The sequence below is a fragment of the Pangasianodon hypophthalmus genome, chromosome 14, assembly GCF_027358585.1.
Source record: "Pangasianodon hypophthalmus isolate fPanHyp1 chromosome 14, fPanHyp1.pri, whole genome shotgun sequence".
Taxonomy (NCBI): domain Eukaryota; kingdom Metazoa; phylum Chordata; class Actinopteri; order Siluriformes; family Pangasiidae; genus Pangasianodon; species Pangasianodon hypophthalmus.
The window spans coordinates 18,973,932-18,988,130 of record NC_069723.1 but is presented as its reverse complement, the minus strand read 5'-3'; the positions used below and the strand labels follow the sequence as shown (position 1 = coordinate 18,988,130).

At 37.6% G+C, this 14,199-nt stretch overlaps 1 protein-coding gene across 3 annotated transcripts in view; it reads left to right on the top strand.

The window, feature by feature from the left end:
* aplp1 (amyloid beta (A4) precursor-like protein 1) overlaps window positions 1–14,199 on the top strand; it is a 67,073-nt gene that overhangs the window by 47,152 nt on the left and 5,722 nt on the right. Inside the window, exons 3-11 of one of the 3 annotated variants that reach the window (XM_026934772.3) lie at window positions 250–379; window positions 2,096–2,205; window positions 6,184–6,380; window positions 7,829–8,115; window positions 10,318–10,445; window positions 10,548–10,622; window positions 11,407–11,565; window positions 12,271–12,399; window positions 13,999–14,098. In XM_026934772.3, coding sequence (XP_026790573.3) covers window positions 250–379; window positions 2,096–2,205; window positions 6,184–6,380; window positions 7,829–8,115; window positions 10,318–10,445; window positions 10,548–10,622; window positions 11,407–11,565; window positions 12,271–12,399; window positions 13,999–14,098 — 1,315 coding nt within the window. Of the gene's footprint in view, window positions 1–249; window positions 380–2,092; window positions 2,206–6,183; window positions 6,381–7,828; window positions 8,116–10,317; window positions 10,446–10,547; window positions 10,623–11,406; window positions 11,566–12,270; window positions 12,400–13,998; window positions 14,099–14,199 lie in introns of all 3 variants that reach the window. The other 2 variants (XM_026934771.3, XM_026934773.3) reach the window with 2 other exon arrangements.

Below are 14,199 nucleotides of genomic sequence, written 5' to 3'. Positions count from 1 at the left end.
TAAATAATTAAAAGACGGGCAATATTTCACTGCACATAAAGTGGAAGCACACCATCAAGAGGAAAACCATTTGGACTCTTTATTGCTCCCACTCTTTTTTTTCTCTTTTATCGTTCCCTTTTTAATCCCCCACCCCCCAGTATCTTATCTGTGCATCCCTATCGTATCTTTCCTATCTCAGTTTTGTTTTTGTATCAGTCCTTTTACCTGATTCCCATGCCTCTGTGTGTCTGTGTTTGTGTGTTTTAGATGTACCCAGGTTTGCAGATTTCCCATGTTGAAGAAGCATCCACTCCTGTTACCATCCCAGCATGGTGTAAAAAGGGATGGGGTCATTGCCAGACTCGACCTTTTATCGTCGTCCCTTACCGCTGCTTGGGTAAGTCCTAAATCAGGCACTACTACCTTGAGCACTCCATCCCAAGACACATCACCCATAATTAATGCACCACCTTTAGACAATTCGACCTATAGGCACTCTGCATATAACAGCCCCAAACTGTTGGCCTTTAGCCACTCCATCTCTCTTCAGTCCACCCCAGTTAGTTCATCTCAAGACTTTACAGCCCTACTCAGTTTACCCTAGTAACTCAGCTCAAGCTAATGCAAACTTCACACACTCTAACTAGTAACACTAGCCCTAGGCATTCAACACATACCCAGTCTAATGTATAGCCATTCTACACCTATTTGCTCTGTCTCAGGTCACTCATAATCAGTCCAACCCTAGTAAGCTTTAGCCACTCTAACCTGTAGACACTGTACCCATACCCATTCCATTCCTAGTCATTCCATCCATGCCCATTCTACACCTATATGCTCCTAGTCAAATCACTTGACATCTAGCCTCTCCAAACGTAGCCATTCTACCCCAATCACTCTAAGCATAGCCACTCTAGCACAGTCATTCCAACCCATAGACAATGCTGCATCCATTGTCACTCCAGTTGCTGCCAGTCTGTAGCCACTTCACATGTAGCAACTCCAACCCTAATCAAACTTTCAACTCCAGCCCACAGACACTCCACACATAGACACTCCAATCCTAGTCATTATACTCCTAGCTGCCCCAACCCTTAGCCACTCCAACTTGTAGCCACGTCAAACCTAGCTGTTCCGGTCCCTGGTTACACCAACCATAGTCAGTCCATCCATGACTCCTCTAAGACTAGTCATTAAACTTCGGGGCACTCCAAACCATAGGCAGGTCATATCTAGCTGCTCCACCTCTAGCTACTATATTCCCTCTTCTACCTATAGACCCTCTACACCTAGCCCTAGTAAATGCACTCCTAGCTGCTCCACCTCTAGTCTAGTCAACTTGTTGGCAGTCCACACCTAGCTGCTCTACCCATGGTCAGTCCAACCCTAGTCATCTTTAGCTGTGCCACCTTGTAGACACTCTTCACATCCAATCCAATCCTAGTCACTCCACCCTAGCCACTCCAATCTGTAGCCATTTCACACCTCTTTTCTACAACCAGAGCCACTCCATTCACTCCGACCCATAGTTACTCTACCACTAGCTGTTCCAGTGCTACTTACACCAGCCCTATGCATTTCATCATCATGCATTCTCCCCCTGCCATTCAGCCATTAATGAAGGGACAGTGTAGGCTGAATTGCGTGAACAGTTTTGCATATTATATGTAAAATTCCATATGCAGTTAAGGGTTGAACCTTTATCCCTTAGAGGAAATGGAGAGTTCAATGCAAAAACAGATTGGTAGATTGCAGTGCAAAGCTGTTAATTATGATGAACGAGCAGAATTTGCACCCGCAGCTGTTTCACTGTAGTTGGCCTTGTCCTTGATTTCTGCACAACACACACAATCATTTCTGTTATAAGTGTGCTGCATCAGCCCAGATGGGCATTGCAAACTCTTTTTTACTCTACCATTATTTGACATGAATTGAAATTGAAATTTCTTTTTGACAGTCATTCCACCTGCCAACTGTTATTTTGCTTTACATTCTTCCCCTGTCATACTGATGCCTCCATTTTTCTATCCTTTTATATTTGTATATTTCTGCTGTCGCTCTCATTTTGCCATCCACTTCACAATGTCTAACTCTTGCTCTGTCTCGACAGTAGGTGAGTATGTGAGTGAGGCTCTTCTAGTTCCAGACCGCTGTCGTTTTTTGCACCAGGAGCAGATGGACTCCTGTGAGAGCTATGTCTACTGGCATAACATCGCTAAAGAGGTGGGAGCAGTTTTCATAAAAACAGTTTATTTTGTTTATTCTGCAAAGAGTTACCAGTTTATTACCTACTTTGCCATATTGTACATAGATCCAGTACGTAGAACTGAAGCCAATATGTGTCTGCTTACTTGATAAAATGGTATACATGGTAGCTGTAAGTAATAAACTGGAAACACAAGCCTGATTTTCAAAGATCCCAAATTAAAAAGTGCCAATTTGCATCTATTGCTTGATAAATTGTCTAGGTAGTTAGTGGGTGATTTCCAAAGAATAATTGCATGAACTATGTTACATGTAAGGAGAGGAATTGTTATCAATACTCACGGACCTCAAAGAGACGCTCAGAAGACTGAAACTGAAACTTGCCACACGTGCACATAATTTCCAGCCAAGTATAATGGTGATTAAAGTAAAGTAAATATGATATGTGTACAAAATTAGAGTAACCTTCTGACAGGTTCTGAGAATACTGTTGGGAAATGTTCTGTGAATATCTAATGTGAAATTTTTACATAAAACTTTACCAGCATAATATTAAGCTATAACTTTCTAATTATTTTGAGATACTGAGACAGACATTTGAGGATTTGTAATAAAATAAAGGTTTTGAAACCATTAGTGTCATATTAAATGGCAATTTAATACTCTTTAATGCTCTTCGGAAGTATTAATTTACACACAAAATTGTCATTCCTGAAGTGACTTTCAGATTGCAGCAAATCACCCCGAAGCTGATAAACGAATATATTTGCATAGACAATTTCTTGTATTTAACTCTCAGGCAGATACACCAAAATTGTATATTTCAAGAAAACAGCAGTCACAGACTCTAAAACAGAAATTGAAAGGGGGATATGAATAGATATAAACAGACTTTAGGGAGACCATAAACAATGAGGACAGCCAGAAATGGAAGAGGCATAGACACAAGAACAATACTAAATAAAAGAGAACAGCAGGAGATCTGAAAGTGTGGACCAAAGTCCATATATAAAGTTGGTTAATGACATTACTTTATAACATGACATTCACCAGCTAAGCAGAGCCTCGTGGAGGCCAGAGGACTTCACTCATTAAAGATCTGTACAGTCTGTTATTCAAACAGGATACACATTAAAATATCAGTACTCTTAAATCCTGTATAAAAGCTCAAGCAGTGTAGTCAGTTGTGACAGTTTTATGTGGAAAAATCAGTTTAAGAGCAAGGGAATGGAATGTTGTTTTAATGTCATGACATTTACTTTGGCATCTTCTGGAACATTCTGTTATCCTAATTCCGTCATTTCCTCTTTCTCCCTGATCTCCCTCCTGCTCTCTGGTGTTCGTTTCTCTGGCCCATATTTCTGATTTTTTTTTTTTCTCGGCTATTAATTGGCCAGAATTTAGGAAAGACTGAAATGACCTCTACTGCAGACTTAGGTCCACTTAAGTCCATTTGAAAACATGCAATATTGAAAAAAAAACTATTTTGTAGCAAAATACATTATTTTATATGATTAAAATGTAAAAAGTGGCCAAGAGTCTCTTTTATATTGGGGTTTAACAATCAGAGATGAATGCCTATTTTTGCCTGTGTTTGATAGCTAGGTCAAAAAATCAGTCTAGAAAAATGCCCATTTCAAATAAATATGTGGTGTTATATATAATTTTTATCAGCACAGATTGTGAATGGAGTAGGGGCTGAGTAACAACAAGTATGGTTGGTCAAAAGGTCTTGTTTGAAAGCTGTGGCCCTGTTGTGTATGGTACAGCTAACTTCAATCTTGAAAATCGAACAATGAATAAATAAAAATACAAAACCTTGGCAGAGGGCTGGTCTAACAAAAAATTTTTTTGTTGCTCAACTGTGAGGATTTGATTTTTTTTTTTTTCCAGTTTCTCCACCAAATAATTCCTACATTATTAAGCAGTATAAAAGAAATGATCTGTCATGGCATGGGGCCTCAGCCTATTAAGGGTTAAAATCATTCTGATAAATAAATAAATATTAACCTAACTTGAAAGGTGAAATACAGTCAGGTCCATAAATATTGGGACAGTGACACAGTTTTGGTAATTTTGCCTCTGTACACCACCACAGTGGATTTGAAATGAAGCAGTCAAGATGTGACTGAAGCGTAGACTTTCAGCTTTAATTCAAGGGGTTTAACAAAAATATTGCATTAACCGTTTAGGAATTACAGCCATTTTTTACAGAGTTCCTCCATTTTCACAGGTTCAAAAGTAATGGGACAATTGAATGATAAGCAGTTTCATGGCCAGCTGTGGCCTGTTTCCTCCTTATATCATGATAAATTAAGGAGATAAAAGGTCTGGAGCTGATTCCAAGTGTTGATTTTGCATTTGGTAGCTGTTCATGGGAACTCTCAATATGCCGTCCAAAGAGGTGCCATCATTAGGCTGAAAAACCAAAACAGAACTATCAGAGAGATAGCAGAAACTTTAGGAGGGCCAAATCAACAATTTGGTACATTCTTAAAAAGAAGGAATGCACTGGCGAGCTCAGCAACACCAAAAGGCCTGGGAGACCACAGAAAACAACTAAAGTGGATGATTGCAGAATTCTTTTCTTGAAGAACAACCCCTTCACAACATCTAGCCAAGTCAGGAACTCTCTGGAGGAGGTAGGCCTATCATTGTCAAAGTCTACAATCAAGAGCCACCTTCATGAATGTAAATACAGACGGTTTACCTCAAGATGCAAACCGCTGATAACACTCAAGAACAAAAAGGCCAGATTAGACTTTGCTAAAAAAACCTCTAAAAAAAAGCCTGACCAGTTCTGATGCAAGATTAACTTGTACCAGAATGATGGGAAGAGAAAAGTTTGGAGAAGGAAAGGAAGGGCTCATGATCCAAAGCATACCACATCATCCGTCAAACATGTGGAGGCAGTGTTATGGCATGGGCATGTTTGGCTGCCAATGGAACTGGGTCACTGGGGTTTATTGATAATGTGACTGTTGATAGAAGTAGCAGGATGAATTCTGAAGTGTACAGAGCTATACTTTCTGCTCAGATTCAGTCAAATGCTGCAAAACTGATAGTACAGCGCTTCACAGTACAGATGGATAACAACCCAAAACATACTGTGAAAGCAGCCCAAGAGCTTGGAAATTAAATGTTCTTAAATGGCCGAGTCAGTCACCTGACCTCAACCCACCTGAGCTGCTTTTCACTTACTGAAGACAAATCTGAAGGCAGAATGACCCACAAACAAGCAGCAACTGAAGATGGCTGCAGTAAAGACCTGGCAAATCATCTCAAGGGAGGAAACTCAGCATTTGGTGATGTTCATGGGGTCCAGACTTCAGGTAGTCATTGACTGCAAAGGATTTACCTCCAAGTAATAAAAATAATCCTAATATTTATGATTATATTAGTTTGTCCCATTACTTTTGAGCCTGTGAAAATGGAGGAACTCTGTAAAAAATGGCTGTAATTCCTAAACGGCTAATGCAATATTTTTGTTAAACCCCTTGAATTAAAGCTGAAAGTCTACGCTTCAGTCACATCTTGACTGCTTGATTTCAAATCCACTGTGGTGGTGTACAGAGGCAAAATTACCAAAACTGTGTCACTGTCCCAATATTTATGGACCTGACTGTAGTTGCAAATGGTTTTATCAGTCATTGAACCTAATTTATCTTTGAAAATACTCTTATTTTCAACATGCTGCCACAGTACCTGTTAATGATTTAGTCATGTTTGCACTAAAAATAACCCAAGCTCACAGGCATTAATCAGTAATTGCTATAAACCTTGAGAAATGTTACCTTGAAAGGAAAATTCCCACAAATGTATATGAACAACTGCCCCACTTGTGTTAATTTTAATTCATTTGTATTATAAATATGTGCAATATGTGACTTTTCACTCCAGAATGCAGCTTGCAACGGTGTGAAACTTTAGTAAATATAGTAACATATTTAAACATGTGACCTTCATCCCTGCTCTGTATTCTTTGGCTCTCTGTAGGCATGCACAGCAGACAACCTGGAGCTCCATAGTTATGGGATGCTGTTACAATGTGGCGACCATTTCCGGGGTGTAGAATATGTCTGCTGTCCAGGAAGAGGTGGGGCTAGTGGGCGTGGTGAATATGAGGGCGGGGACAGTGCACAGGGTGCGACTCCGCCTTTAGTATCGCTGGCTGGTGAGAAAGAAGCCACCAGGTAAGAGCCACCTCCCTCCATTAACTATTCTAGAAAGGAGTAAAAGTGTTACTATGTACAAAAAGGCAGGGTTACACATACAGTATGCCTGCTGAAATATCAAAGTACTCTAAAAAGGAAAAGGAAATGAGCACTGAAATTCAACTTTAACTTTAATACATACGCATAAAGTAGGATCCAAAAGATTTAGCCTAGTAACAAGATTTTATTATTTACTCATATAAGGAAGAACTAGTTTTTTTTTGTTTTTTTTTTGTTTTTTTTTTAGCAGTTTTAATGTATAACATGTAGAGGAGCATATCAGGTGTTTGTCATAAAACATGAAACCACTTAACACTGTATGTTAGGAATGTACATGTGGTACGGTATGAAGAAAATATATAGTGTGTGTGAACAGGAAAATTAAAAATAGACAATGCCTAATAAAGTGTATATAAGATAGCTATTAGAAAATAGAACAATAGCCGGAGGCGAAAAACACCACGGCGTAAAGAAAGATTGATTTTCATATATGAGGACACTTCAGTGGCCATTATCTTAGTAAAAGCACAGCCATTTGCTAGCATTTAGGAAATGGAGACATTGTATTATTCACTTACACGAACACCAAAGCGATAACGAAGGCAATAGCAAAGTTTATGTAGGTCAAGCATAAACTGTTGCTTAAGTTTGTTGTCATAATTGCACTTCATCAAGACCAAGGCATTTGCTTTAGAGCAAATTAAAAAAAAAGAGTATGTCCCATAGCCATATCACAATGAATAATAAGTAACAACTTAAGAAATGTTTGTATTAGTATATTATACTGTGTATGTAATATTGGTTGCGTGGTTGTAAGTGCTGTAAATTTCTCGATTCTGATTGGTCAGAAGGTGTTGATTAATTTTCTATTATGAAAAAAAAAAAACACTGGTGAGGGAACAACTGTTTGTAGTTGTTATAATGTAAGCAATAACAAGAACTAATTTGTTTCAAGGGCATTCCACAACATTAAATGTAACTATTAACAGAAAAAATAGAATATGTCATTCTTTAATAAATGAAAAAAAAAACTGTTAACATTGGATAAATGCTGTATTATAATAGGAATAAATCACTCCAGGACGTGTTGTTATAGGTAAATAATCAACTTTTGGGTGGTAAACTTTGCCATTGATTATTTTCCTGACACAGCATTCCCTGTTGTGTTACATCCCTTGTTTATCACAGATTGGGAATATTTCCTCTGGATTGTTTTTTTGTTCAATATTGTTTCACTACAGAATAATTTTAACTTATCTTTAACAGTTAACAGTTGTATGTTATATATATATATGGGTCAACAGAAAATGTATTAAAATGCTAACATGTTTACTGTCTAGAACATGATCCACAATAGTTTTATGATCAACATAGGAATATATATGAATATTATTATCTAACTTTTATAACATGATTTTTCTCTGCAGTGTGAAGGTGACCCCTTCCACCCCCAGCCCCTCCCCTGAAACAGACATAGAGGAGGACGACATGGAAGAGGAAGAGGAAGCCGTGGAGGAGGAAGACATTGAAGAAGATGAAGATGATGAAGAGGATGAAGAGGCAGCACCCACAACAGCAAAGGATCCGGAGGAGTACGAGTACTCCATTGACTCTGGCACCTATCAGGCTTCTGATTATCTGGAGAACTTCTACTATGAGAAGAACTCTCAGGGTGCCAAGACCCCAACACAACAACCTCAACCACGTGGGGATGGTGAGTGGCTCTTACATCACTCTATAATACATGCTCTAATATTATCAGTCAATACACTGATAGTCTTGAGTGTTCTAGAAATTTCATGGCATCTTAGTGGATGCTTTAAAGGCTTATACATGTGTCATAAAGCCCCTTTAAAAGATCTTGACAAGGCTTGACCTTCTAATTATAATCATATTTTAGAATTTGTAAGGTTTCTCAGTTTCTCATTGCAGTCATTTTGAAATGCTGTGAATCTGTCATGCATAGCAACGTTCTCCATAAACATGAGAGAACTGGTGGGCTTTGCTTCACTGCAAATGTTCTGCTTTGTCAGTTAATCGCCATGTGGCCATATTTGCCATGTGGCCATATTCACCATGTGGCCATATTCGCCATGTGGCCATATTCGCCATGTGGTCATATTAGAAAACCCAGAATGCTAATTTGTCTAGACAGCAGTATATAAAAAAAATTAACTTTACTCTGTCAGTTTGAGACTGATGATTGCGGTTCCTACCCATTGTAAGATTGGGCCATCCAAGTGTGTGAAGTGTGTATTTGTAGGCATACAGTGTTGTGTATGTGTACACCTGTGAACACAAGGAAGGAGTATGATGATGAAAAATCAACTTACAATAACTGAAAAACTTCCAAAAATAATACCAAAACAACCTGTAATACCGACTATTTAACAATTTCATGCTAGACTGAATACTTTTAGAATTCACATCAAACCAGCGTAGTGACCTCTCAATGTTCTGTACGTTCTACTGTACAGCTGCATGGGCTTGCAATTTACAAGGCTAAAACGCTGCTTAAAATGGATGTCTATCTACAGAGACTCCTTTCCTAAATGTTAAACAAACACCTCCTTACGGAAGCTTCCCCATCTCAACAATTACACATTTTTATTTGTTAAATGATAACACATTTTTGACTTATTTGTTCTAAGACTTTTTTGTGGAGAACCCACTATACAAGTCCCTAGGAATGAGTTGTTACTATGGAAACGGAAACACATTAGAACAAATGGATTAATACAATCCAGTGATTTATCTTGCAGCCGGAGTCAGAGCCGGAGTCAGAGCTATTGTTAACTAGGAAACTAATCAACACCTTCTGACTAGTCAGATTTGAGAATCTGAGGTACAATCCGATGTATTGTAGTGTTCTAAGTAAAGTGCATCCTATTTAGTGTGCTAAATAGTGCACCAATCTTCAATATCCTCAGTCCTCAAAAAATTTAAATAATTACAAGGTACATTTAAAAAGTTACATTGCCACTCATTACCTTGCTACTGGAAAGTGTAGTGAAGTGAGGTCGATTTATCCAACTGCATCTGCCCAACATTGCCTTTATTGTTTTATATGAGATCAGTTGACAGAAATACTAGTATAAATTTTGACGTCATGTTACATGGAGCTAATTTCAGATGCTGTACATTTCTTATAGGAGAATTTCATTAGATCATACTCCCCAGTGGAGACTGTGGGGGTGTCCCATACTCTACTGTTCATAACAACACACACACGCACACACCAGAGTGTATACTGGATAGTGCAAATGCAGTGCCTCCATCTCTGCTTCATCTCTAACTCAATAATGCTGAGTAGTCTGACATTATATCTGTATTGATTCTCTTTCTCCTAGCCTCCACTTTCACTTTTTCACTCTTCACTCTCGGGTTCTTTATCCTTCTTTACATTATCAGACACAATACCTTTCACCAGGGCAGAATTTTATATGCCATGTTAATTAGCAAGATAAAATTATAAACTACACCTGTTTAAAGTGAGCTGTAGCCAGAGCAGATTACTGCATGAATGGCTTATTCAATAGAATTTGGGCTTTTTTTGGGGGGGCATGTTTTTTTAAAGGAGAGCACAAATTAACCAAAACATGGGAACAGTTTATTAATTCAGCAACAAAAATCCAAATTAAGAGCATGAGAAAAAGGCACACACATTATGATTTTAGGCCCTCAACTGAGTATTTCATGTCCATATTACATTAGGCAAATTTTTGCACTTAAGTTGTCACTCATACAATCTGCTTAATTAGTCCACATTTTCTATTTTCCAGCAGTGTTTCATTAAAAGGAGTCGTCTGGACACTATTGTAATTAGCCAAATTAAGTTAACTCTGAATCATAAATGATTCATTAATTGACTGATAGATTGATCATGCTCTTCTCTCCCACTCTTTCCTGATGGCAGTGCCCACAGTGCGTCCTACAGACGGAGTGGACGTCTATTTCGAGATGCCCAGTGATGACAGCGAACACGCCAACTTCCTCCGCGCCAAGATGGATCTGGAGGAGCGACGGATGAAACGCATCAATGAGGTGAAGCGTGTGAAAATGCATTTTGTAGTTTAGGTTATGGTTCATTTAACAACAGTGTCGATTTGTACGACTCTAAGATTTTTTATGTGTGTGTTGTATCAGATTATGAAGGAGTGGGCCGAGGCAGATAACCAGTCCAAGAACCTCCCGAAATCAGACCGCCAGGCACTGAATGAGGTAGGCCAAGCCTGAATATTACCACATATTAAACTGTTTAAATTCTAACAACGTGTTTTAGACTACAGTAGAGATGTGAACATGCTCGAAGAAAATGAAATATATACTATTCGTCAAATACACATATATAAAACCACTGCAGTTTACTATTACTGCTTATAAAACAATTTGATTTTATTTTAACCTAAGCAAGAAACTGTTAATAAGTAGATGTATTTTACAATAGGTATATATATATATATATATATATATATATATATACAGTAGGGGTAGAATTACAAACTGGGCTACACTAGCCACTTATGGGTATCATGCTCCCTCATACATGTTTAGCTGCCGTATAATATTGCATGAGCAGCAGTTTCAAAAGGCTTGGAGGAAATGTGTGATAGCCTTCACCCTTCTTAGTTGGTAGTTTTCTTGTAAAATGGGGAGAACTTTTATGTAGGTGTATGGAGGTGTACAGTGGCAGTGAATAAGTTGTAAAATTTGTAAAGATCTATGGCTATAATGTTGTGGCTGATCTATACATTTACAATGACAGAGCCAAAAGACTTCTTATATATATATATATATATATATATATATATATATATATATATATATATATATATATATATATATATATACATATATATATATATATATATATATACATATATATATATATATATATATATATATATATATATACATACACACACACACACACATGCACAAAGAGCTGACACTAAATGAATTTGTCCATAAACTCACATGATGTCTCTGTGTCTCTGTCTGTCAGCATTTCCAGGCTGTGTTACAGACTCTGGAAGAACAAGTAGCAGGTGAGAGGCAGAGGCTGGTGGAGACTCATCTTGCCCGCGTTGTAGCCACTCTGAACAATAACCGCCGTCTGGCACTGGAGAGCTACCTGAGCGCTGTGCAGAGTGACCCACCACAGGTAACACACACCTATACACACAACAACTTTAACACACACACTCACTCATTGTGCTCTTTTCGTTTTAGCACTTTCCAAACCATAAATATACAGCTTGCATAAGTTTTCACCCCCTTGAACTTTTCCACCTTTTATAGTGTTACAACCTGGAGCTAATTTGGATTTAAATGGGATTGTATATCATGATGCTACACAAAATAGCTTATATTTAGCCTATAGGCTATATGTCCAAAATGATGTTACTTCATATGGGAACTGGTTTAACCAGAACTAATGTAGGTGTCTCACAGCAATGGGAGTGAATACTTATGCATTTACAACCTTTATATTTGTAAATAATGTTGAATAATTTTGCAAATGATATTGGTTTTTCTTCTCACTTTAATATTATGGGCTATTTTGCATAGATTCATGACATAAAATCCCAAATAAGTGCATCTCAGTTTCAGGTTGTAACACAAAATATGAATTTTGGGGGTGAATACTTATGCAAGCTACTGTAGACTTGTATAGCCAATAGTTTTGGACATCATAACCTTACTAAATTACTTGATTTATTTTTTGTTTTTAGATTTTTATCGATTGTCTTATTCCTATGTATGGTTATACTGATGATATATTTGCTAACATGACATATTTAATAACCACTGCATTCTAATCTCTAACTTTCTCTCACACACACACACAAACGTGTCCAATACATAGCCAGAGCGAGTGCTGCAGGCTCTGAAGCGTTACTTGGCTGCCGAGCAGAAGGATCGGCGACACACACTGCGTCACTACCAGCACATCGAGTCTGTAGACCCTCAGAAGGCCGAGCAGATGAAGTTCCAGGTGCTCACTGTTTACGAGTTTACGTCAGTCTGTCATCTTTATGTCCAGCTCCAGACCAATCTCTTCTACCCACATGTTAGAAATCGAATAAGTGAGCGATACAAATAAACAGGCCAGTTTAAGTGCTTCAACTACAAAAATAAAAATAAAAGAGCAACGAGGTTTTTCATTTAGATCTAACAGAGTTGAACAGTTAGGGCATTTTCTGTGTTCTGGTCTTTAACTTATCTCAGCCTTTCTGCTATTTATACAATCACCACTCCCACAGTTATCTCTGTTTGTTCTTACTTGAAGTGTTTCCTAATGAACTCAGTCCAAATATAAGCAAAGTAATTAAATAACAAGATATCTGAACACAGGAAACAGAGGCTGACAGTAGCCTAAGTGAAACACTTAGGCTATTTGTATAACCTCTAACAAGCTTTTTGGACTCGTTTAAAAATCATAAAAAACACGGCATAATAAAAATAACAATTCTCACCAAACATTTGTAGTCTAAGGATTTCAATCATTTAACGAGCCTTTAATCGAGCTTTACATGATGACTGGTCTACTTACCTACTCACAGAATAACCCTGTAGATCAGCTACATCACATAAACAAGGTTAACTTCCTGTTATTATACCACAACACTGTTGAATTCCTGAATCTGTTTGCTCAGAAGGTTGATTAATTTTCTATTCTATTTTCTATTCTAGCTCTGACAGTAGTGTCAGCTGTTAATAAAATCACAGGATTATATCAATTCACTCATCCGAATATGATATCATTTCAATAGTAATAACTTATACACTGGGATATGTATGGTGGACGCTCTACATAATAACAAACAGATAAAAAAAATAGTATTTAACAAAGAAATACATTTAATAATTATGGTGAAGCTTTTGGTAAGGAGATTTTTATTTACCCTTTATGGAAGGAGTCTCCAGTGTCAGCAGTTCGTGATAGTTTTTGCGCTTTCTGGTGTCTTGGTAACATAACTAGCTGCACTTATTGACTTCTTAACTTAAAGTGAGAGGAAAAAAAGAGGCTTATGAAGGAACGACTGTTTAAATCTGCTGTAAAATAAGTGATAGCAGGAACAAGCTTGTTTCATGAATGTTCTACAACATTAAATGTAACTAGAAATGTTAAAACTTATGGTGTGATGTTCTTTCATTAAGAAAAAATTGTAGTGTTGCCAAATTGCTGTGGTGTAGGAGGAATAAAACATCTCAGGATTTGTTGTTATGGGAAATTAATCAGCTTTTGTCCTTGATGATTTTCCTCTAACAGCACTCCTTGTAATGTTTCATTCCTTACATGTTCAGCATGTTTAATTTTAAGTGGGACAACATGCTGTTGCATTCCTTCTGATTTTCTAAGTGATCATATACTGTTTTCCTTCAATAAAATAATTCTTGATTAAAATGCTAGATGCAGTACATTCTGATCTGTCAGTAGATAAAGTGTTGATAAAGTGTTGTTTAAGACACTTTTGAAATGGGAAGCCATGTTGCTGAAAGTTCATAACCTGTTAATACTGTGAATACTTGGAAACTAGGCTATGCACTAAGGTTAGATTTCTGCACATTAAGTGTGTTTTTATGATTTCAGGTGTACACTCACCTTCATGTGATCGAGGAGAGGATGAACCAGAGTTTGGCTCTGCTCTATAAGGTTCCTACTCTGGCTGAAGAGCTCCACGATGAGATCCGTACGATCTGATACTCCCTCTCTTTAAACTTGTCTTAATAATGAAAATCGTAGAAACTCCTAAACAAGTAGTATAATAATATCACCAGTATCTGTCTGTCT